This window comes from Pyxicephalus adspersus, chromosome 11, assembly GCF_032062135.1.
Source record: "Pyxicephalus adspersus chromosome 11, UCB_Pads_2.0, whole genome shotgun sequence".
Taxonomy (NCBI): Eukaryota; Metazoa; Chordata; class Amphibia; order Anura; family Pyxicephalidae; genus Pyxicephalus; species Pyxicephalus adspersus.
The window spans coordinates 40,447,880-40,472,369 of record NC_092868.1 but is presented as its reverse complement, the minus strand read 5'-3'; the positions used below and the strand labels follow the sequence as shown (position 1 = coordinate 40,472,369).

Genomic DNA, 24,490 nt, shown 5'->3' with positions numbered 1-24,490 from the left:
AATATTCCATGCATGTTTTCATGGTAATATGGGAGATGTTTTTTGTCAAACAGAAATGTACAATGTCAATATAAGTAAAACCGGTAACTCTGGGATTAGCTTGGTGTATGCAGGATATGTTTAAAACTAGACATTAACTAAAATACATAACTATGCCTTTGTTGCATATTTTGCTGGTATTTTGCCAAATTTACACATTGAACCATTCATGTTGGCATTCTGCTACATGTTCTGTATAGGACAGTTACATTGTTGTAAATGTTGGAAGGGTTAGGACCACGTCAGAAAGACAATTTTTAGCAGAGTTTAATCAAATAATCAAACAAATAACTAATACTAACAGGAAAAAAATGTAATCTATTAAAAACTAGGGGCTTTTTCAGTGAATTTTCCCCCCAAAAAGTCAATTACCATTGACGAGGAAAGGCCATTCTCTTTATTGATCAAGTGCCGGCAAGAGTGGCAGGCGTTCAACGGCTTTATAGCTTTTGTACCACATTGTGCAGTACAAAGCTAGCGGTGGCAGCATTCTGATCAGTTTATGAACAGATCTTTTCTGAAATCTGTTTCATATGGAGTGGTGCAAGGTGGTTCTTTCAGTCAGGGTAATATTGATCATTTACTGGATTGAGCATACATCTAATAGTGAGTGCCTAAGCTCTACGTAGAAAGACGTAGAACATGTGGAAGATCCACCTTCACTATTTGTAATAGTGAACACTAAATTTTAGGGTTGTCATTAGAATAGTAGAGGACATCATTTGTGATGACTACTGTGAAGATTCGCCCCCACCTGTCTGCAAAATATTAACTTTCTGCTTTTCTTACATTTGGACAGGGAAAACCTCCTCACCAACACAGTGGCTTTAGCACCTTCCTACACTAAACTTTTTTCACTAAAGTTTTCTTTACGCCAATACAGCACAGGACTGGTCAGGACATACATTCAAATTTCAAACATGAAGACATCTTTGTAATAGGGAATAGATCAAGATTCTTATTTTTTTTTTTTTTTGTTGCAGCCGTGAAAGCGACCTATCCAGCATCATCTCCAGCCTTCATCAGAGCCACCAACTCGTAATGCCCGAGAACCAGAGTAAAAGAAGCAGTCATCAGCTTAGCTTTACATCAGCAGGTAAGGGACCCATGTCTGGGGCAACTTCCCTAATCTTAAACTCTTGCAATTAATATTAGCAGTGAATATTGCCAGTATAATAAAGCTGGGCTTTAAAGGTCCAAAGATCAAACCTTTAACGGCAAACAAAGTATATTGTGGAATACCACACAGGCCTCTATCTGAAGTGTGCAATCGTCTTGTAAAAGCTCATGTGCTGTACATTTGTAGTTAGCAGAAGTTGATAGTCATATGCTGCAGTCAATGCAGTTAGGTTTATTAACCATTCTGGGTGGTCGGCTGTTTTCAAGCAGCTAGATGTAGTTCCTTCCACCAGCCATGATCTGACTGCATTGTACAGAGAAGCACAGAGATCTATTGATGACTTTACTGTGTCTAAAATAAGCTATGCAATGAAAACAGATAGGTAATTAAAATATTTCATTAGCATGTTGACTATCAAGGAGAGATAAACCAAGGAACGTCAATTATAAGCAGACTTAACTGCATCTTTAATTGTACATGATATTATGAAGAAGGTGAAAAAGATGATGTGAAAAATGATGGTTGAGACATTCAGAGGGAGTGATCTATTAAACATTACTGTAGGTTTTTTGGACACCAGCCAGGGACCTCCTGATGTCATTGTGCGAAACTATATTCTCTAGAAGGTGTTCTGTACAAAGTCATCAGGATAATGAAATGTAAACTATAGGTCATTATTGTGTAAAGCTAATGTCTACATGCCCAGTGGGTAGACACATCACCTTCAGTCACTTTAGCTCTTGAAACTATTCTGTTCTTGGGGTCAAGGGCAGATCTTGTTTTGTTTTAAAGTGAACTTAACTTTGCAAAATTGCACATCCCTGTCTAGTTTCCAGGCAGCCTGACCTCATTTACACTGCTGAGGCCGCAGTTTCTGTGTGATAGATTGATGTAATTAATCCATAGAATGACTCAATATTAACTGTCCACCTCCCAATAGAAGCTGCTTCAGGTGCACACTGCTTCTTAAATGTGTCTGTACACTTGTCAATTCTGCTTGAGGTTTTGTTTAAATGGTGGAGTAAAATGTTCTTTAGCTAAATAGTGGTTTTAGATAGGATTTTATTAATACTTATACCATTTTATCTACATCCATCCATCTATCTATCTATGTATATTTATCTATTTACATTTTATATGGGTTTAACATCTCTGTTCTTGTATAAGGATGTCGGCTTACATCATCGGGAAAATTTTATTTATTAAAGTATCACATCAAAGCATAGTTACAGCTTTTAGAATTTCGTTATTATATTCTTTAAAAAGCCTATGATTTCATTTAGTATTGTCTGTATAGCTAAATATATGAATGAAGTCTCACTTTGAGAACCGGTAACCAGAGTATTATTATTACTACACAGTATTTATATGGCGCCAACATATTACACAGCACTTTACAAAGCCCATAGTCATGTTACTAGCTTTCCCTCTAATGGGCTCACAATCTAACATCCCTACCTTTGTCAAAACTTTTTAATATAGTCTAAGGTCAATTTACTTAACTGCATGTTTTTGGGATATAGGAGGAAACCTACGCAAACACGGGGAGAACCTACAAACTCCATGCAGATAATGTCCTGACCAAGATTCAAACCTGGGACCCAGCACCAGAGTGCTAATAACCTCTGAGCCACCGTGCTGCCCAGAGTACCTTGAGAGTCCATTCCAGTCTGTGAATAGACAGTAAAAGATAAATCAGCAGATAAACTCCTTAACTCTTCACCTGTCCACTATACTTTGACCTAACCCCTTACCAAACCATGGGAATTGCTTCACTTTACCCAAACTCAAGCCAGTATTTTTCTAACCATAACCTATCATTACCTTAAATCTGAAGACGCCAAACATTTGATTACCTAATTGGTCTGAAGGTGTTCAATGCTCCCTGCAATGAGGACCTAAGGCTTGATATCCCATTTGAAACAAAGTCATGTTGCTGGGGAAAAAAGGATAATGTAGTATTTTTTTGTTTGTATAGAAACTATATAAAATTGGGTATTGGCACTGGTATTGGGTATTTTCCAATTTTCCACCTTCTTTGTTAGTAACCACCACTGGCAGTGTATGGGTTAACTTGCAGGCATCGTTCAGATGCTGACAGTACAGTGGGAGTTGAAGCATTTAATTTTTTCTTTTCCTTATATTGGTTCTCTCCGGATTGCTTCACAAAGTCGCGCAGAGGTCTTAAACTCAGATATCCGTGTGACATAAGGGCTATACGGAGCAGACATAAAAGCTGTGAGTTTTTAGTGGGGGAAGGGAGCTAGGCCAGAGGGAAGCAGGAGAAGCAGCACACGCTGATAACATCTAATTGCTATATTGATCTGTCTTGGAGCCAGTATGAGAGCCGGAGGGTGATTGAGATGTATATCCCCTTCCTATTCAGATGCCAAGGACTGTCTGATATTATTCATTTACCTCCGACATAGCTATAAAAGAACAAAGAGCCAAACCACTGACACTTCTCATCAGTTCCGCAGAGCTTACACTTTTATTTTAATTCCTCAGGGAATGCTCTTAAACATGTCATGAGAAAAATAAATTGGTTTCTGCTCTCAAAATGCTAGTTTCCTGACTTTGCGAGCTACTGACCCAAAACAAGTCTGCTCATCAATAATTCTGCCTTCATTGGCTTCATAATTTAAAGTGTCAAGTCCAAAATGTTTATGAAGGCAACAAGTCAAACTCATATGATAGAAGGTTGAATGTGACTGTCCTGCAGCCTTCCAAGTCTTATTACCTCACAATAGGACAGAGAGAAGCTAACCATCATTTTATGGGTCAGTGGGGTGTAAGGCTTTTTAGGACAGAATAGAGGAAAATCAGCACAACAAAAGCTTACAATTTGTTATAGGTATTGGTTGCTTCTTATATCTGAAGGTCTATGGTATTTATATAGTCATGTGCAGTTTTTTACTGAAATATCCAAACAAACTTCTGATTGACCCATACATTTAACACTATCTTAAAGTGTAACTCCAGTTTTATTGATGAAAAAGCCATCCCCTATGAGTGATCTGTGTACATTGCAAATATATTAGCAAACCTTGTAAATATTTATTTTTCTCTGTTCTAAAGATAAACTGTTTGTTACCACATATTTTGCAAAATGAAGCCTGAATAGGAGTGCCGGATTTATTATAATCTACTGTTGCACTTTCCATGCTCTAGTGTGGAAAGCTGCAGTGTCTGCATCCCTACAAAAGTAATGAACCCTTAAAAAGTTGCTCACCAAAACTTGCATTTTAACTTATTGTAGGAAAGCCTAAAATGTGACTTCTGGGAACTTCAGCAAGCCAATCACACCAGCAGGAAATTACACCTCCACTGGCTTTCTATATACTACCAGTGTACAAAACTCCTACAGGTTGCCAGATTAGATTGAATGATTTTGACAGTTTTAGATTACAGTAACTGCAGATTAAAATGGAAAAGACATTTTTATTGCATTCAGTTATAACATGACTTGCATAGCAATTATTGTATATGTGCAATATTATTTATTATATGCTATATTATTTTAAATAGAAAAAAGCATATCATTCAAAAGTACACATCTCACCTATTTACATTCAGTTTTTACAAGATGTTTATCATGTATAGTCCATAGAATAAAAATACAGAATATACGGAGAGTAATATAGAATAAAATAACATTTATTATTAATAATATTATAATAATAGAATAGGTCTGTCACACATGTGAACCACTTTTTTCAATTTTTTGTGTGGAAATATCAGAAATATAAACTATTCCCTCCACTGGATTTTAGTGGAGACACTATTTTTTTTTTTTTAAATCAATGGAAAGCTTGGACAAGATTTTCACACGGAATCTTAGGACTATTGCACACTCCTGGCATAGACAGCAGAAGAAAGATAAAGCCTTAATAAGACTTAAGCATCTGTGACTATAGATAATACCTAGATGGCTCTAATTCAGGATTTGGGTGACGTCCTTTATTATCTTCTAGGGTAAAGGATTATAATAACTATCTTTAAAAATGGATATTATGAGATATATTGTAAGCACTGGGCAATAATAGTGGTTCATCGTGTGGGTAGTTTGTCATTTCCTTACAGAAATGTATTACTGCTTATGTAGGCAAATGTTTAAATAAAGACATGCAAAACTGTGGGATATATAAATGTCCATTTAAAAAAAAAAAGGTTTTGTTTCTGAATAAGAGTAAGCTTTTCTTATAAAACTTTAGTAGTTTGGCCTTTAGGTTTTTACGATTTGTGAATGCCTTACTGCATAGTCGCTGAATCTTCGTTGAGTGCAATGCAACGCCTCTTTGAAAATATGTTATTTTTTTGTGTGGGATGTGGGTGGATTATCAAGGTTGGCCCGTATTGCATTTAAAAAGGTAAACCAGCTTCAAGTTGTTCTGCCCTTGTAGCTGTTTAGCAGCTGTGTTATAAAGAGCTGAGCCACGAAACCACTGCCAGTAGGTGCATGTGGACAGGTTTTCCATTTTCTGTCTGAGGTTGGAAAATATTTAACAAAGCCTGAACTCATTTTTGTTTTATATAAGCATGTTATTTATTAATAATGGTACAGGTTTGGTAAATGCTGATGGGTTATAATATCCCTGTACTGGTGGGTGGGGTGCTCTCTCAGTATTATCTCCATTCTAATATTTGTTTAGAACATAAAATATTAGTTATTATTATGGCTATTTGAAAATATAATTGACTCCCAATAAGTAATTTAAACAGCAATACTAATTGCACACAACCAGCAGCCATCCCCCAGTGTAGTTAGTTGTAAAAGTGTGAAACACATATCATATCTTGTTCTAGGTGAATGAAATATGGGTGGACACAGAATGAGGGTTCTAGAGCACACAGAATAATGCCAGAACCTGCAGGGTACAACACAGCCCTGAATGCCCAAGCCAAGCATGTCAATGGCAAACTTGTATATCTAGCCATTTTCATGTAGAATATCAAGACTTGGCTGTGATTGGCAAAACATCCTACATCGCTATACTGTGGACTGGGCTTGGTTTCTAAAGCCCAAAAGGCATTGCCTTGCTCAAATTTACCCAGATATAGCATGGCTACTGGTAGGGAGCTAAGCTGGTGTTATTTTTATTCTGACAAGAAGTTAGCTGTTCTAATTACTTTTTCTGACTTCTTCACATTTTTTTGCGTAAAACTCTGGGATACAGAAGTAGGCTGAGCATTTCTTCTGTTTCCCTCTGTGCTGAGGATGTAGTAGATAACACCAGGGAAAAGTTGTGTGAGCAGTTTGCCTGTTATCTTTAGGAAGGATGAGATTAGCAGGTGATAAGACTCTAGGTGCAGTGCTGGCTGGAGCTCAGAGGTTTTATCTGGAAGGAGAAGGATGAGCTGAGCACACAGCTCACTTTAATCTTAATTGGAGAAGACATACAAAGGGATGAGGCAGCCAGGGCTTCCTGACAAAGGCAGGCCAGAAAGCTGCAGGTTTGCACATTAAACACAGATTTAAAAGCTTCTTTAAGCAGCTCGAGGTGTCTCTGTAAACAAGCACAATCCTGGCCATCCACTTTAGCTAATTTGCCCAGCCCAGAGGGGGAGAGAGATAGACATTGCACCTGCCTTCCTCTGATAACACATGTCCTTTTTCTTATGGCTCTCTGTTTGCACACACCTATCTCTTTAACCAAGACTCCATTGCTGCCCGCATTGAGGAACTCTTGCCATTCTGGTAATGTCCTGTCTTGTACATTACATTACTCATTCTTTGATTGTTTTATTGATTGCTGTAGACTTATGTAGGTAAGTGTTCCAGCATGTCCATCCATGTGTAATTTTATTTATTTATATATATATATCATTTATATTGATATTTAATCAAATGTGTGTGTTATATTTTGTTAATTCATTCTTTTATATAGCTGAAATTAAAACTCAAGATAGTGCTGTTTCTCATTGGTTACTATTGGGTTTTTCTCACCATACAGACTATCACAGTAATAGAAGATTGTATAGCTGTTTAGGATCATGCATTCTTAGTACTATGGATTACTAATTTATATGGCATACTTAATTAATTGGCAATTAGACTTAAAAGGATTTAGAACTTTGGTGACTGTAAAGCATTTGTCATATGGAGTTTGTTCAAAATACCTATAACAAGAATAGGCTATATAAATAGAGGAGTTCTTTGAGAAATTGTAGGAAACATATGTTTATATTTGTTTTGATAGATTTATGTGAGTTAGTTCTGGGGATTTTATTGGTTAATAGATTTAAACTGCTGCTGTTGTGTTTACTGATGTGTCATAAATTTTATAAAACATAAATGTAGCTGGTCCGTCTCTAGCGTTTTGCTTTCTCTCTAACATTTGATTTTGTTACAAAACCTAAAGTTGGCTGTGTAAGTCGGCTACCTGGAGAAGTTTGCAGGTACAAGTCTACAATGCATTGATACTTTTATTAAAATACAAGCTGAAAATGTTTATACATAGTGGTGTGAATGAAAATGTACTATTCAGTATACAGTTGTACCAGCTACCAATCATATATTAGGGAGTCTGTCTAGAAATCAAGGGTGACATTTTGATTGTTTCCTAAAACCAAGATCTGTACCTTATTTCCTTCTGTTGACACCATTTATTGGAAAGTACATAATGCTTGCAATCTAATACACATGATATCCAATAAATATGCATAGTGAAAACCCAACAGGGTTTCAATCAGTCCTTCATTTGCAGTGGATAATGGGAACACTCAATGTTTTCACTCCAGCACAGCTAATAGTGATACAGGATATCCTGGTCTCACCTGTGAGGCAGAACAGCACAGCATGTTTGTTTAATGCTGAATTAGGCGGCACACGATAACCCACAGGACATAGTACATTGTGTCATCTTTTTAGCATAAGAGAGAGGAGGTGTGATCATTCCTTTTTAAATCCATTTTTATTCTGTAACCAAAACTTTGCCAAATGAACAGACTCTAGGTATAGGCCTTGAACCTAACCGCTCAGATTTGTCTGATTTTCCTTTAGAAGGTTGAGGTACAAGAAAGATGGGATTCTATGACTGTTTTAATGCATGTGATATTAAAATAGGGAGTCAACCATCCAGTAACTTTACCCACATATTTTTTACAATTTTTAACTTCTTTAAAATTAAAGACAATTTGATGCAGGCCCAGGAATGCGAATATTAGCTATTTTTGCAGAGAAGGTACACTCATTGAAAAAAGCGAAAATCTGGTTAACTTCTAAAAGATTTTAGGTATGATTTAGGTATTTTCAACAGTGCCCAAAATATCTGAGACCATTTGGAAACCAATTGGTCACCAATTAGCACTGTCAATGTAGGAGAAAGCAGTGAAGCTTGTAAACAATATTCAATCACATACACAATATATTGGTTATGTGGCCTGAGGGAGGAATACTCCTTTATGTAGATGTACGGTGAAGGACCGCTGAAAATAATAGGAAAGTATTGGTTCATATTATAAGATATACATATGTATGAATGTGTAAATAAACATAACCAAAAATTATATATATATATAGATTGTTAGCTCTTGTGGCAGGTGATTGATTTTTTTTTTTTTTTTTGCACTAAAATCCTAGTGCTTGATGAGATGGATGTGGCACTTGGCTATCTGTGCAATCAGCGTGACAGGAATGTCAGCTTCACCTGGCTCTGTGGATGCAGCTGCACGGCAGGGCGTGAAAAGCTCACCCCACTGCACACAGGAGAGAAGCTCAGAGACACATTGACAAGGGTGAAGCTAACTGTGAAAAAAACAGAAGCAAAAAAAAGAGTGATAAAACCAGACACTCACAGCATGGAAAGAAGGCTAGGAAACCTACAGAATGGATGTCTCTGACACATACTCTAATAAAGTGCATGCTTAACACATTTTTACAGGATAAAGTGAATGAGTTGCTGCAGGGATTTGTTTGGAAGATACAGTCAAGGGTTTTGTAGGACTGGGACCGCATTAGGTACAGGAATTAGTGCCAGTCCCTGCCCTTCCATTAGGGTGGATTTGTATCGGGGATGCCAGCAGACTTTTCTGAGTGAGGCATTCATATCTGTCTGTAGCTGCATCCATATAAGTTTACTAGCTCTCATTGTGCTGCATATTTACCAAATGATGTAGTGTTTTATAGCTCATGTCTTTTATTGGTTTGCCCATGTCCATTTTTTATTGAGTTGACCAGTTTTACTATATAGTTAGGCGTATTTGGTAATTCGGGCAGCTGAGGATACCCCCATCACACAATGAGTTGCACATGAGCTTACCTTCTATTCCATATTTTGTTTATCATATTTCACATACAGATTTGTAAATGCTCCCTCTAGAGGTCACCTGTAGAATGAGATCATATCATGGCTGACCCCAACAAACCACTTATTGGTAAATTAATCGTTGTGCCCCACCAAGGAGCAAGAAACAGAACCCGCATGAGCAAAACTGTCTGCCTTATGTATACATTTACAATATTTATTAATTTAACATTTGTCATGTTACCCGTGTAGCTAAAATAATATGGTATATATAGTGTGCATGCAGGAGTAGCACAAATATACAAATCTAAATATAAAGCCCCTAGAAAGTATTATGAAATGGTAAGCTTTTGCTGATAGCGTGTTACCATGGAACCAAAATTCTTCACTTAGGGGCAGTACATGACATATTAAATGTCCATCTTTATTACCAAAATATTTTATTGTAATAACAAGGATTTGTAAAACGTCACAGAAGTGGCAGTTACCTGTATGGTATCAGAGTTTAGTCCTTCTCCCAGGCCCCAGCCTGGTTGTTCAGTGCAGTGGTACCAGTGCGTGCAGCACCTCTATGTCTCTTAAGCCCTCCTTCAAGCTGATTGAGAACTTGTATATGTGCTTCAAAACCCTGCTTTCTGTTCTTTCTTGTATTCTGCTCATTCTTCTCTTGCACCGTCCAGCAGATCACATTGCCACCTTTATTCTGCAGCCACCCTGGCCTCAGCCTGATTGTCAGTCGTGCTGTCTGGAGATGACAGGGTGAGAGGTAAACATCCACCTTTCATGCTGTCACTTTCCACCATTCAGCCACTTTACTCTGCTGTCATGTTCTGGCAACCTTTTACCCCTTTCCCCGCTGATGGACATGTTGGGCTCACGTTTACACTCTGAAGAATTAATTGAATGAACTGATGTGTTTTTTTTTTCTTCTGTAAAGCCGCCTTTATGATCCGACAGTTTTATGACCCTTGCAAGTATATGGAAGTATTTCAGATAAGATTACATTACAAGACAAGTAAAGGGGTATAAGCTGGGATCCTCTGTGACCCTAAGGATGAATACTTTGTGGTCTGTAACCAGTGATTTAAACTTGTTTGTATAAGAGGCACATGTAATCATAGGACACGGAATTCAAAAGATAAATTTTATGGAGTGGGTATTGGTATGGAGCAGAGAAAAAAAAATACATAAAAGTGACAACACTACAAAAAACTGATTAAACTGCAATGTACATGAAAACAGGAGGCTGATTTAGTTACATTAGATTTACTTAAAATTGTGACGTTCAAAGTTCTTTTTCGAGAAGCTCCCAGGTATGGCTGCTAGGACCATAATATGAAATAAGCATATGTTCTGTGCTTGTAGGATGATTAATATGTTCACACTTTCACATTACTGAAATACATTAAACGTTTATTGTTTTTCAACGACCACATATATCAACACAAGTGTAAAGGATGCTGGTGGGGCATATAGCTGAATCATAAAAGTGTATGTGGGATATCTCTACAGGCTATAGCTGTTTTTTTGCATTGTCCTCAAGATACAGGTATTTGGTGGTTTGTGGATGTATGTGGTAGTCTAGTAATCTATATTGCATATAATAAATCAGAACTAAACTCCTGAAAAGAAAAGCAAAGTTTAAATAAAAGGTAAAGAAAAAAACACTTAGATTCAGCTAAGAAAAAGGGTTTCAAGTTCTAAAGCTTACTGTGTGTGAGAAGCTAATTTTGCACCGTGAAACCACAGTAAGCAATTTCAGTACAGAAGGTAAGCCTATGCAATTGTGCAAGACCGAAGTTAAAGTCTGGAGTTCAGCTTTAAGCTTTCCTGCAGCACCCACAGGCTAGGTTCTCAGGACTAGCTTATCCCTTTCTTTGGTTTTATTCCCTTCTTTTTTTATTACTTACTCAGTTTATGATCCCCTTGCCCCGTTCCTTTTTTTTATGATTATTATCATTCCCTCCCCAACATATTCGCTCTCTCCCCACTTCTTCTATGTGTTTGCTTCGCCCCCTCCTGTTCTTCCCCACCCTTTCTCCATGGTCCTCAGGAAGAAGACAGTTTGAAAGCTTTCCGCTTCGCTCTGGGCAGAGTCTCCGCTTTCCGAGCCAATCAGTGGCAGCTCTTCAGCCCCAGTGGGGCTTTGCAAACATTAGATCAATAAGTTATTAGCACCATTCTGTCAGCTGTAATGTGGAGATTGATTGTGCGGGAGCCCTGGTTTGCTGGCTGCCACTTCCCCTGCCTGATGAAGATGACAGATTAAGGGAATAAGAGAAAGGAATTAAGAAGTCTGTGCCATCGAACATGTCACGGACAGGAGATACGGCGGCCTCTCTGAGTGTTTGTGCCAAATTCTGGTGTGTGAACTTTAGGGGCATTTCACACAGTGATAGTTCAGTGGCAGAGCTCTCCAAAGTCACTTTGGTTAAGTGCTTCATCATTAACTGGGCACAGGCAAGATATGCCACTGCCACCTTCTAATGCTGCTTCCAGCAGCTGTGTTTGCCCTGCAGGTTGCTGTTTAAAAGCAGAGAGAGAACCCCAGAGAGAAGGATCTGGGCGAGAAGATGGCGGGGGAAAGTAACGGACCAAACAGACAAAGAGGAGAAAAAAAGATATCTAGATCAAGGGGAATGGCATAAAGGGAATAGATGGAAATAGATAAAGAGAAATCAAATGGGAAGTGAAAATAGCTTCTAGCTGGAACACCGATCCTGCTGATTTGTTTAACATACTAATGCAGGTCTTGAGTCTATGTTTAATCCAATTTTAGCGCCAATATTTAAAAAAAGGTATTTTCTCTTTTATCCTATAATTTAATTTGTACCTAATGCATAAAACAATATTTAAATCTTTAACTTTTTTTTTTTTTAGCTTTGGACAGAGCAGGAAATGGTAAATCTCAGAAATAGATGGATGAATCTTTTTAGCTGTTTGGAGTTCAGCTTTAGATATTTCAGGTCCAGGCTGTCCTGTACGCAAATAAGTGGGCCCAATGTGCTACTGTAATCACACAATAGTTAACAGGTCGTGTATGCCTTGTAACTGCCAAAAAGTCTCTGAACATCCATGTAAATAATATAACAACATTAAATTCAGGGTTATGTGGTATTCATAAAAACAGGAATAAAATATTTCTCTTCAGGTCAGCCTTTTTCCAATTTGAAGGTTTTTTGTCTTTAAATCCAAGGCTGGAACAGACCCCGCTTGGAGAAGTTTATCCCTAATTGAATGCTTTCCCATTTTAGCAATCTGTGCACCAACCTTTGGCTTATCTCATAGGCAGCCATAAGGCTTATACAGTAACAAACAGAGAGCAGAGTTTTACAATGGCTTCCAGGGTTCAGAGTAAGAACACTGCTCTGAGTGAGCAGGAAGCCATGGCAGTGGTTCAGGACTCATGTCGCCAATATATTGTTTACCTGTAGTTAGGTGCAGGTGCGACATTTTTACATATACATCTAACTTTGAAGTCTTAGCATGCCTTTGTAGTTTGGTGTGGACTCCCTAGTTCAGATGTAGAATATTATTTTATTCAGAGCCGTATGGTGGGGTAGTAAAAGGTAGTGTGAAATTGTTTTATCAATGTGTTTAGATGGCCATGGACATTACAGGGTGGTTGAAGATGCAAACTTGATCCAGACTTCCTCAGCCACCATTATATCAGCTGTTGGACCGCAGTCTGACTGGTAGTATGTGTGGGTACCTACAGTACAGACATGGCATCATTGTCTCACTAGAGGGGTTGGAGGGGACAGTCTCATCACAAGCCATATGTTATTTAAAAAACAAATAGGACACCAGGGACTCTACAAGATGGTAATACTCAAATTACTTTTACATTTATTTCTATTACATGTTTACTATTTTGTAGGAAATTATGTCAGCATTTCAAGCTAGAGCTACTGTATAATGTTTATGTATCAGTTGTATGCTAAACTAATTCTTTCTTCATTCTACCAGATTTCCTAAAAAAGCAGAGATTAGGGCCTGTTCCCACTAAAGGGCTGTACCTATAAAATGCAGTTCATTGTCATTCATGTTGTTGCCCCTTTTTGTGAGATATGGTGCATTTGACAGCCCATTTAAATGCACATCAATGCAACGCATGGCAATGACCCTGATGCTCACCAAGGCATGTCTTGCGGGTTGTTGCATAGAAATTTGTGCCTTATTACAACTCACTAGTGGGAATAAACCTTTTGTAATGAAGTAGACCCTGACACTGTACTATTTATGTTTTGATTACTTCGACATATTAACTGACCTCTGTGCTGTCATTGTTGGGTTCCTAAACATTCATTCAAATGGCAAAGCTAGGGCCAATTCAATAAATCATCTTCGAGATCTGGGACACTGTATTGGTAATCAGCAGAAGCATCCAGAGCCTACCCCTATCCCACACACATCTGCTACACTGTGAGCCAATAAACACAAGCTGTTAAGAGACACCAGCTTGGGTGCAAAACACGGATCTATGGTGCCAAAATGGTGCCTGCAGCTTGTGCACTGCACATTGTACAGAAAATACCAAATACATTGTGTGTTCAAGCTTCATGTGTTTGGTATATCTGTACAAGTTTGAGTGTTAGAACTTCCCTAGTAAACAGTCATGTAACTTAGATTTTGATGTGCCCAACACCTTGACACCATTTGCAGAGGTAATACTCATGAAACGCAACTATTTTCTAGGTACCACTGGCAGCTTGCATCAGTGGTCTCCTTAGTTTAAAGAGACTTGGAAACCTGAGTTCTGGCCAGGATTGGTTTAGTTTGGCTTTCACACTTTGTAGGGAATGAACTCATTTTAGAAGACAAATTGTTAAAGTGGGCACTTGCTGCTGTTTTTGCTGGGATATTAGGCAGTGTACTTTATGCTTACTGCTGCAAAAAAACCCTCCTATTGAATTTGATCTTAAATTATGGGAACTTGGCCCTGCTTTAGGGATATTTGTCTTATTTCCTGTCCTTGTGTTATCAAATTAAATGGCAGCCAGTATGAATGAAACCATGAAATCTTCATTTGTTCTCACTAATATTGGATTTAAATGCAAAATACAAAGTCTCATGTAAAAGGATCACTAACGACATTGAGTGCGCACCATCCCATTGCATAAGTGGCATTGCCCAGTCACTAGGGTACACTGAATGCCCACTCTGATTGACATGTCAGTAGCAATCACCAATAACTTCCTCAATGAACATATGACAATTAGATTGCTGTTTTATTATAAGTGCCACTGTTAGAACCATTTTGCTGCAATATACCTGCCCATAATTAATGGTTTCTGTCTAACTCTGGCCAGGACCTAGACAATATAAAATATAACAGTGATGTCTCAGATTAAATTGTTAACTTTAGCGCTGCCCTTGGGCTCCACTGTAACGAACATGCTGGATTGAGGTCTCCTGGGTCCAGTTAGCTAGGAGATGCCGTATTTGACATTATCAATATATGTCTCTCTCTTCTTACGCTCACTGGGTAATTCTGATGGAATCATTTCTTCCTCGTCCATATAGGATAAGGGAATATATATCCACAGAAAATTGTAAATGAAATTAAAATTATGCTCAATAAATGATTATTTTTTTATTTTTATCATTATCATCAGTTGATAAATTGGTAAACGAGGGTAATGAAGGGGTTAAGCTGATTCTTGCTGATGGTGGGGAGGATTTGTGTGTTTCAGAGAGGAGGGTGGGCATGTCTGTGTGTGGGTAGGTTCTGGCTTGGTGTACCAGCCTGTAGGTTCCTGCCCTTCCTTGTCTGTTACATTCCTGGCAGCGGCACACATTGAAGGTTGCATGGAGATTTGCCAGTGTTTGCAGAATTCGTGACCAAGCATAGCGTCTGCGACTTTGTACGAACTTCGCCTGTGCTTGTTTGTCTGCCCTTTATACCACCACAAAACAAACTCTTGCTTTGCCTCAGAGACAGCCCCAGCCAGTTATCTCATATTTAATGAATTTCATTGCCAACCGCCTTTGGGACAGTACCAGTTAGTTTCATAGATTTGTGCAAAACCGACCAGCAGTATAGATTCTTCTTACCTGTACGGTGGAACTGCTGATGACGTTTTCTTATTGTTTACTAAAAAGCTGAATAAGCGTGTCAGTGTGAATTGTGATTTATTATTTCATAAAAGGAATGCAGCTTATAGTGTTTTTGTTTAGACGACAGTATATGATATATCAATTGAGTAGCAAAATTGAGTGTAAAAATCAAATCCCAATTCCACAGCTTTTATTATTGTATTTTTTTTTCTTTTAAGGCATTTCATATTTTTAATTTGTTGTGCTCTTTATTGCAGTAAATTTTTAATAGAATACTGTTTTTATTTATGTTAAATCTCGAACTAGAGATAACAAGACCTTTTGTAATTTGCATTTCCAGTCAACATGCACACCTAGCTTTCAGTGGAGAGCTGACTTTTACTGTAAGATGTTGCCTCCATTCTATAACAAGCCCTTGATAGATGAGAATGTGAAGCTTCCAATGACAGTGTGCCTCTTCCTTCCTGCTTCATGTAGCTGCATCAGGCTCCCAGCCTCCCCCCAGCCACATAATAGGAGGCTATTGATTGGAAATCTGTGCAGGGGGACGCTGTAATTGTATATTAGATATTTGCGTTGGCTCGCAGAGCCTCACTAATGCAAGCACTCTGATGTTTCCCTAGAATGCAGCAGAAGGGCAGAGAAGTGGGAGAGACAGGCAGGCACAGGAGGCGAGACAGCTGTGAAGACAGAGAGACAGCCAGAAGCAGAGAGATAGAGAGCAGGCGTGTTAAAGAAGCTTTGTTGAAGGGAAGCTGAGTAGAAAGATTCCAGGGCTTCTTTCCACTTGTTCAGCACCAGGGTTTGGGAGCTTTGGAAACACACAGGAGACAGATGATGAATCTCAGTAAGAACATCCTGCATTCAATATATTTATAGCTGGAAATTTCACCATTGATCCTCTCTGCAGGCGCAAGGGCTGATCTGGGGAAGAACAAAACATTTATATATTGGGGGTGCGCTGCAAGTGGGCTTGTCTTACTATTATTGCCTTATCGCTTCTGTGTTCTCCTTAACTGTTTTGTTGCCAATACACTTGCCTCAAACAGCAGGAATACAAAATATTCTTTTTGTTTTATGGCAGAGTACTGATCTCTTATTCCCTGTAACATTGTGTTCTTTTGTTCTTTTTGTAGATGACTTTTTAGACAAGAAGAGAGAATGCTCTCCCAACAGTAACAGCGAGTGCCCAGTGGAAAGCAAGAAAGCCAGAAGCGAGTCTCCGAAGGGTGAGTGGCGCTCTGTGCGCTCTCTTAAAGCTGGCATTGGTGGCGGGGCAAAGGGGGTGGTTGTGTAGTCTGCAGAAGAGGCGGGGAGGAGGGTGGGAGATTTGTCAAGGTGATGTGTTGTCAGAGTGTCAAAGTGGATTGGAAGGGAGGAGGCAAGGGCCACTGAGAGGATAAAAATGCCTCATTAGCCCACCCTTTCATTGCTAGCAGGGACATTACTCCTCTGCGCCCTAATGATTTGCTCTGCATACAGATGGGTGTTAATGAGGCGGCTAAAACTTTACATGATGTCAGCCCAGACATTAAGCAGCCATCCAAACGGACAACAAGGAATTGGATGAGGAAGGACATTGTCAGCCTCTCCAGCTTCTTTTTTTCGGAGTTCTATTACCACGAGGCTGTGTATAGGACTTGTGCAAGCCCTGTATCATCTCAACAATAATTCTTTCCAGACTTTGCTATATTACTCAAGCAATAGACATTTTTAAAAACGTATTTCTCTTTTAGATAAGGAACCAATTTTTTTAACCTCCATTAATGTCAACATCAATTACATTTTTTTGTTAATTGCCGTATTTTATTAAACTAGATTAATATTGTGCACAGATTGTACTTTGGTATCTAATAAAAAAGGTAGTGTAGGAACTCAATTTTATGGCTTTCAAACTAAATGATAAACCATACCAAAATTTTGTATAACAAGAGTTTGCCAGCATGTGTGTAGACCAACACTTTTCCCTTACCACACACATTTATTTGTTTCTATTACATTATTTACTGTTCATTAACAATAAATGATGTACGGCAGCCCTTTGTACACTTTACAAAATCGATTTATCTTCTTTGATGGTAGTTGACATGTAGACATTTGAGTACTAAAAATGACCCTAGTGAGGATTTTGTCCACAAACAGCAAACACAAACAAAACACAAACAAAAAAATCATTATACCGATCATTATTTTTTTTTTATTTCGTAAGACTTCTTGATTTCTTTCCCAAAAAGATTTGTGGAAACGCACTCTTGCCTCAGTCCGCACAGTGGTTAATTACATTGCGCTTGGAGCAGGGAAAAAATGGAGATGAAAAAAAAACAGCAATTAGTTCTCTAAGCTTCTGTTCACGCTACCAAACAAAATTAATCAGAAATAATTAGTGTTTTTATTTTTGGAGTCTCTGTAGATTCCTTCCTTTGTTTTGAGGTCTCCTTGAATCTTTCTCATTATAAGACTGACTTGGCACAGTGAACCTAGTTGGTGGCCTGGAAATCTTTTTTCTTATTAACTGCTTCTTTGCCACACACTCTCCCTGGTTGGCACGTTTTGTGGCCATCCTTCAGTCATGATGGGCCATTTTTAGTTCTACAGAAGTGAAGAACCTATGCTCCTCTTGCAATATTCAACATTGCACTGTTAAACCCAGAATTTCAGAATTTATTGACGTGTGCACACATTTGACCTGGAATTGACCTGCAATTGATGTGCACAAAAACCCAACCACTCAAGCCGTTATAGTGGTTGATATGTTTACAGCGTATCACATAACTCCAATGACTCTTCTGAGACATCAGATCAGATTGATTTGCACTCTTTGGAAACAATGTGGGGTAACTTGATTATTACACTTAGGGGTGCTAACTTTAAATTTCTTAGCTCACAGAAACTTCTCTCATTGTTCTTTAGTCTTCAAATCTCAATACCTTTCCACGGGTTGAATAGCTCAATATTTGTCCTTCCAGTGACCCATACAAACTTTCAGCCTATCAGGAAGACAAGTGCAAGAGCTGGTAATTGGGTGTAAAAGGCGTAGATTCTACTTTGGTTACCAGATATTTGTTCTCCTTGTGAGTGAGAGGGGAAGACAGACAGACAGATGCTGCTGTCTAGCCCATACAACGCCTCTCTGGTGCCTGCTAGAGATTTGGCTGGATCAGTGTCCAGCCTTTGGCCATATTAGCTGATAATGACCACTGTAGACACATGAAAGCTGCAATGAGCATGGTATTAGTGAGGGCTGAGTCCACTCAAAGCTCTGGGATCAGGTTTTGTCTGGGTTGATAATGATGCCTAACTTGGCGTTTTCTCTCTTTTTTCCTAATACAGAAAGAAAAGTAGATTATTCTCCCAGTGTGCCCTCTTCCAGTCATCCCTAGATCTTTGTCAGCATTTATTTAATCTTCCTAAAAAACCTCTGTGTTAGAGATTTTAACAGATTTTATAGTACATTACTTAAGGCAAGGATAGGTCATTGATGATTGGATTGGACTGGTTTCCATAGATTATCATGGCTTGCCAAGAGTTTTTTTATGAATTAGTCTAAATCAAGGGCTTGCAACCTGTGGAATGCTTGGGCTACATAATATTTTTCCTTACAAAAATTAACCAAACCAAAGTTACAAGGTGTCCTGGAGCAGCCATTTCATAGGCTGAATCAGCAGTCATAAAATCTATAAAGAAACAGACACAGATATTTGTATTTGAGTACATTTGCACTTGTATAATGATTAGAGAATTACAAAACATGAATTTTTAAAATTCTTGCGTGGGATTTGTAAAGCAACATTTTTCCAGTTTTGGATAGAGAGGCGAGATGGGAGAGAATTAGATATTTTTGGTGCATTTACTGCTATCCTGGGTTCTGAAAGTGAGATTTACCTGCATTTCCTGTCCAGCTGACAACATTGAATTAGACAGGATGTGAGGTTAAATCTTCAAAAAGGATACAAAGAAAAATGCATCTTTTACATTTGTTCTGTGTTTCTGTTTATTAGTTCCACTTCCTAAATTTATAATGCGCTCAATTCTTTATAACTTGCTGTTTTCAATCAACTAAATTCTAGCAATAAGGTTAGAGAGAACCCTATATGGAAACATTTTGCTGCAATTATTATGTCTGTCTTCATGTGGAGTGTACCTAATTTACAATTCTTTCACAGAAAACTCCCAGACTCCATTGCTGGAAGAGCCATTGGCTCAAATGACCCCTGAAGAGCATTACAGACGTATGATGTCAGCGCTTAATGAACATGGCAGCTTTGAGGAGCAGCAACAGCGGCTCTACCAGCTGGCGAACACCATGGCAGTCCCTACGCACAGTGGTAAGAATGACCATATAATTGCCATCCTTAGACACCCATTAAAAACTGACTGGAACTGGGTTAGAGAGAAAAATTCTTTACATAAATTACGTTGTGGCCGAGCTAATACAGCTTGAAAATAATGTTTTTAGTTTATATTTATTGATTCCAATGGGCATCCGTGTTAAAGTTACTTAGGATACACAGATGACTAATATATTTTCCTGATACCCTGTATGCTGTATGTGATTTCCCAAGCCTTTACTAATTGCATTTTTTCCTTTTAAAAGCAACATCAAACATTAAATAAAGCAAATGCATTTCTATTGTTGTCCAAAAACTTTGTTAAGGTTAACACAAGGTTCACTTAATTTTCATTCTGATTTCACATTATTTACTGTAACCTGATACAACAAGAACACTGGTGTGGCCTGTTATCTATTTATGTACAGTGCAATGTCCAGGGAGAGCAATGCTTAAAGATTACAATACCTTGCATTTTTTGCATGTTCAGATTTAGGGGGTTAGATGATGTGTAAGCCAGCTGCTGGAGATGAATGTTAGGGTGAAAGATAAAGTCAAGTACTGGGTGGAGTGTGTCCACTTCATGTTTAAATACAGCATGTTTTTAATATATATATATTGGCACTATATAAATCCTGTTTAATAATAATAGTATTAGATCCAGGAAACGTCCAATTGCCTCATGGAATCAGGAAGGAATATCTTTCCCCTGTTGAAGCAAATTGTATCAGGTTTGTTTTGCCTTCCTCTGGATTAACTTCTTCCTTAGGGTTTTATATCTGGGAAATGTTTACTTCCCTAGTGGTTGAACTTGATGGACTTATGTCTTTTTTCAACCTGACTTACTATGTATTTACTGCAAAATCAGGAATACTTTCTAACCTCAATACGCCAACAGTTTTGTGTCACTGTCATGAAAAAAGTCTTTAAATAAACAGTCCCAGTCTGACCTTTGCTGGTCTGGTGCCCAAACCCATAGGACAGTTTGTTGGCTTTTGTATATGTTCCTTTCAGTGTCACAGCATAGCATTGTATTAATATTATACAGCGCCTGGGACAGTGAAAGTCCAACGGTCAGCCAGGCCTTTCTGTAGACAGGATGGTTTTGGTAGTTTATACCATTTGTGGTTTGGACTTTAACACACATGATACTATTATTGCTCCAAAAGGCCCATCTAATGGATGCCAGGGGATTCACAGAGACACAATCACTTGAAGTAACATCAGCTGTTTTCACAGGAACAGGACCATGATTCAGAGCACAGATTTTAATAAATCAAGGCCGCCGCTCGACTAACCCGTTAGGGCTTTGATTTATTAAAATCATTACTCTCAATCATGATGGAGAGTCAAAGGGTGGCCTTGATTTATTAAAATGTACCCGCCTGAGGGGGAAGGGATCCACATCTCTAGATAGTAACAGATTCTAGTCCTGCCTAGGATGGAGAATAAACCGGGTAATATCCTTAGCTATGTAGGGGGGGCAAAAATATAATATATCCCATTCATATATCTCATGGTGCAAATCAAGATAAAAATAGGCCTGTAATAGAATATAAATACATGTGCTCATCTTCTTATTCAAAAAGAGTCTGTAACATGTATGGATCTCCAGAAGCATTGGGAGGCAGCTAAAATATGTTTGCATCTAACACATCTATTGATAGTAGCTTTTATTCAAATCTATTTAGGATTTTTCTAATGCATTTTAAACTCTGCTGTTCTAAAAAAACATGTAGCTTGAAGTCATTACCTGTATGTCTTGCATACATAACTGGTCTTCTCATTCGTCTATGACTTTCTTGGTATCCTCCAGGTTTATTGATGCTTGCACATAGCTATAGTATATAGTAGAGATACAAAGACTGAAAAGTCTTGACTGGGTACACTAAATATATGGGGAGTCCAAACATGCAAAGCAAGATCTTCAATAACTCTGCTTAACTATACAGTTACCTATTTTGCTTATTTGCTGTATTGGGCTTTACTGTGGTGGCTCACAGACAGTGTTTAATTGTGCTTCGATCTCCTGTACACATAAGGGGGTTAAAGTGGAGCTGATGGCTCTGCTGGGCAAGGGGACTAATATTTCAGGCTCTTCCTGTATTCTCTTCCCGGCAGCTGTGATATAAATGCAGATCCATGAAGATTTTTATCTGCGCTTTCTCCCGTCTGCTATTAATCCTGCCTTGTGATCCTGGCTTTACCCGCAGCCTCCTGGGCTTACAGTGTCACTCCATGTGATATTCCAGCTGTCAGAGCAACGGCCTAGACCCTGTACATTTTTAGAGGCAACGGGGGACTGAATCAAGGCACCATATCCGGGCCTGTCACTGATAGCAAGGGACTTAAACAGCATGTCAACAGCAGCAGTGGGAACACCGCATGCATTGAACAACAAGCAGATGCAATAGATACCAACAAACCACTGACCAGTTTTGATACACAATTCTGAAGGTATTTAAAGCTGTTTTACCTGTCCAATTTGTGTGTTTCTACCATGCGCAAAGTGGACAGCTTGGTTACAAATCTTAGCCCTGATTATTCGCTATTGCGCTAAAATACTTACAGGTCTTGTCCCTTCCATGTGACGGGGAAAAGCAGCAGACTATCGAGATAATCTCTGTCACTCTTCTCCTATAGGCATGTCTCTTGTAAGCATTGAGCACTGCTTCTACTTCTCGTAGGGTAAAGCTACATACACCTTTGGTAACTGATAGATACGTTTGAAGACATCATCACAAAATATTTTTACAAATGTTCAGCCTGGGTGAAAATCTTGCTTGGCCTAATTTAGTGATTCACTATGGTGGGCCCCTAAATGACTGGCCAGGATAGACCACTGTCATTTCCTATGTACCTTCAGTCCTCTCTGCACAGAACTAAGAGCTCATTGTTTTAGAGTTACTAGAATTGATCAGAAACAATAGTTATCAGCAATAGAAATGTAACATATGTATGGGCTCCTAATCTCTGTTGTGCAGAGGACTGTGAAATGTTAATATCAGGTAGGATTTAGGTACCTATACTGCTGGCATGTATTATTTAAGGTGAGGTGAATGAATTTCTGCATTTCACATCTGCAAGGAAGTTCATCTTTGTAAAGCTAAAATGTACTACTTATTTGAACTTGGAGCATGACTGACTAAATCTGATGTCAGTTTTTGGTGGAAATCAGTAGATTTCATAATAGTTCTTGCTTGGGGGTTCTAGCAGAACCCCAAAGCCAGCAATTGTAATTAATTGATGTGCTGATCTTGCTGCAATAAATTGAAATCAGATTGGTTGGTAGCAATAGCTGCACTCAGTATGTTCTCATATCTCCTTGTAAGCATTATTGAATAATATCAGAACTTGTAATAGACAGGAAGAACATGGGGAGGATATTGCAAGAGGAAATTCACGGTAAGCAGGAGGTGTAATCAGAGTTGGCCCTAGGGAATACTGTTGACAGTCGATTGAGTCTCAATAAGTTCCTTGGTATTTGGTGGATTGTTTAGGTTTTTATATTTGGAGGGCAATGTAATGTTATGGAGAAATATTGCATTATGCAATGATAATAGTATTGTCAGTTCGTATTATATATTGTATTTTTAGAAGAAAAAAAAAATTTTTCCTTGTCTGTCCATATTGTGGCAATAAAATAGATCCATTCTAATTGAAAAATATTTTGCATGTGCCAAATTCCTTATGCCATGTGGATGATACTTTCAAACTGCTCCACCATTTTCTCTTTTTCTTAGAAAAGAAATGTACTTTCTTTAAAATCATTTCATCATTGATATGAGTTTGATTGAAAAACTCCATGTTTTTTTCAACATCTTAAATTTGTTGCTTATTGATATCCAGCTGTAAATTACATTTTTGGGAGCCTGGGTGTAATATTACCCATTATTACATTATTGTCTATTATTGATAGTTCTGAGACTGCTCTGTTCTAAGATTGTGTGGTATTATAAAGGAAAGGATGTGGTACTTTAAGGCAGGCAAATACTGTGCTGATTCTTATCTCTGGGTGGTCAGACAATTTTAGCTTGCTGAATAATTCTGGCTTCCTTTAAATTCGCTTATGGCCCCCGCTCACCCTCCCATCTCTGTGGCTTGTGTTCCTGAAGCTGCCAGCTCTGACAGGCTATGACACCCCCGTGACTCTGCCAAGCACAGCAGCCAGGAAGCCCCCCCAGGCTGAGCTGCCATATCTCATCTACACAACGCGTCTCACAGATAGCGTGGCATCCAGGAACACAGTTGGTAACCTGGAGCTTGAGGAGCCAGGATCCATGGCGGGCAGACATAGCCAGACTCAAAGCCCTTACCCCCAGGCAACTCGCTTGGCAGCTCTAGAAAGGCAATTAACCAAACCGTCTTAATTGTATAAAAGCTGTATCTAGTTGTTATGATCATTCTGTGTTTCTTTTTTAAGTGATGTGTGATCCTGACAAAAGTATGGTAATATATGCACATAATAAATACACTTTGCTGGTGTATAAAGGTTTTATTTTATTTTTTTTTTGCATATGGCAATAAAATATATTAATATACTTTCCAGTATCTAGTGTCCACTGACCACATTTTTTGTGCATCATGGGTGATAATATTACAAGTGATGTGCAAATTAGGAGAACTTTATCATGTACAAGATGCCAGCCAGTTACTCTTTACATCTTCTTTGTGTATTTGTTTTTGGTAGTGCTGAC

The 24,490-nt window shown here is 38.4% G+C and overlaps 1 protein-coding gene across 6 annotated transcripts in view; it reads left to right on the top strand.

The window, feature by feature from the left end:
• SAMD11 (sterile alpha motif domain containing 11) overlaps positions 1-24,490 on the top strand; it is a 120,505-nt gene that overhangs the window by 72,134 nt on the left and 23,881 nt on the right. For all 6 annotated transcript variants that reach the window (XR_011922833.1, XR_011922832.1, XM_072426846.1 and 3 more), the window contains 3 exons: positions 1,023-1,135; positions 16,602-16,694; positions 19,629-19,790. Coding sequence is in view for 4 of the 6 variants with exons in the window: in XM_072426846.1 (XP_072282947.1) it covers positions 1,023-1,135; positions 16,602-16,694; positions 19,629-19,790 (368 nt within the window). In the remaining 2 variants the exon portion in view is untranslated. The remainder of the gene's footprint in view (positions 1-1,022; positions 1,136-16,601; positions 16,695-19,628; positions 19,791-24,490) is intronic.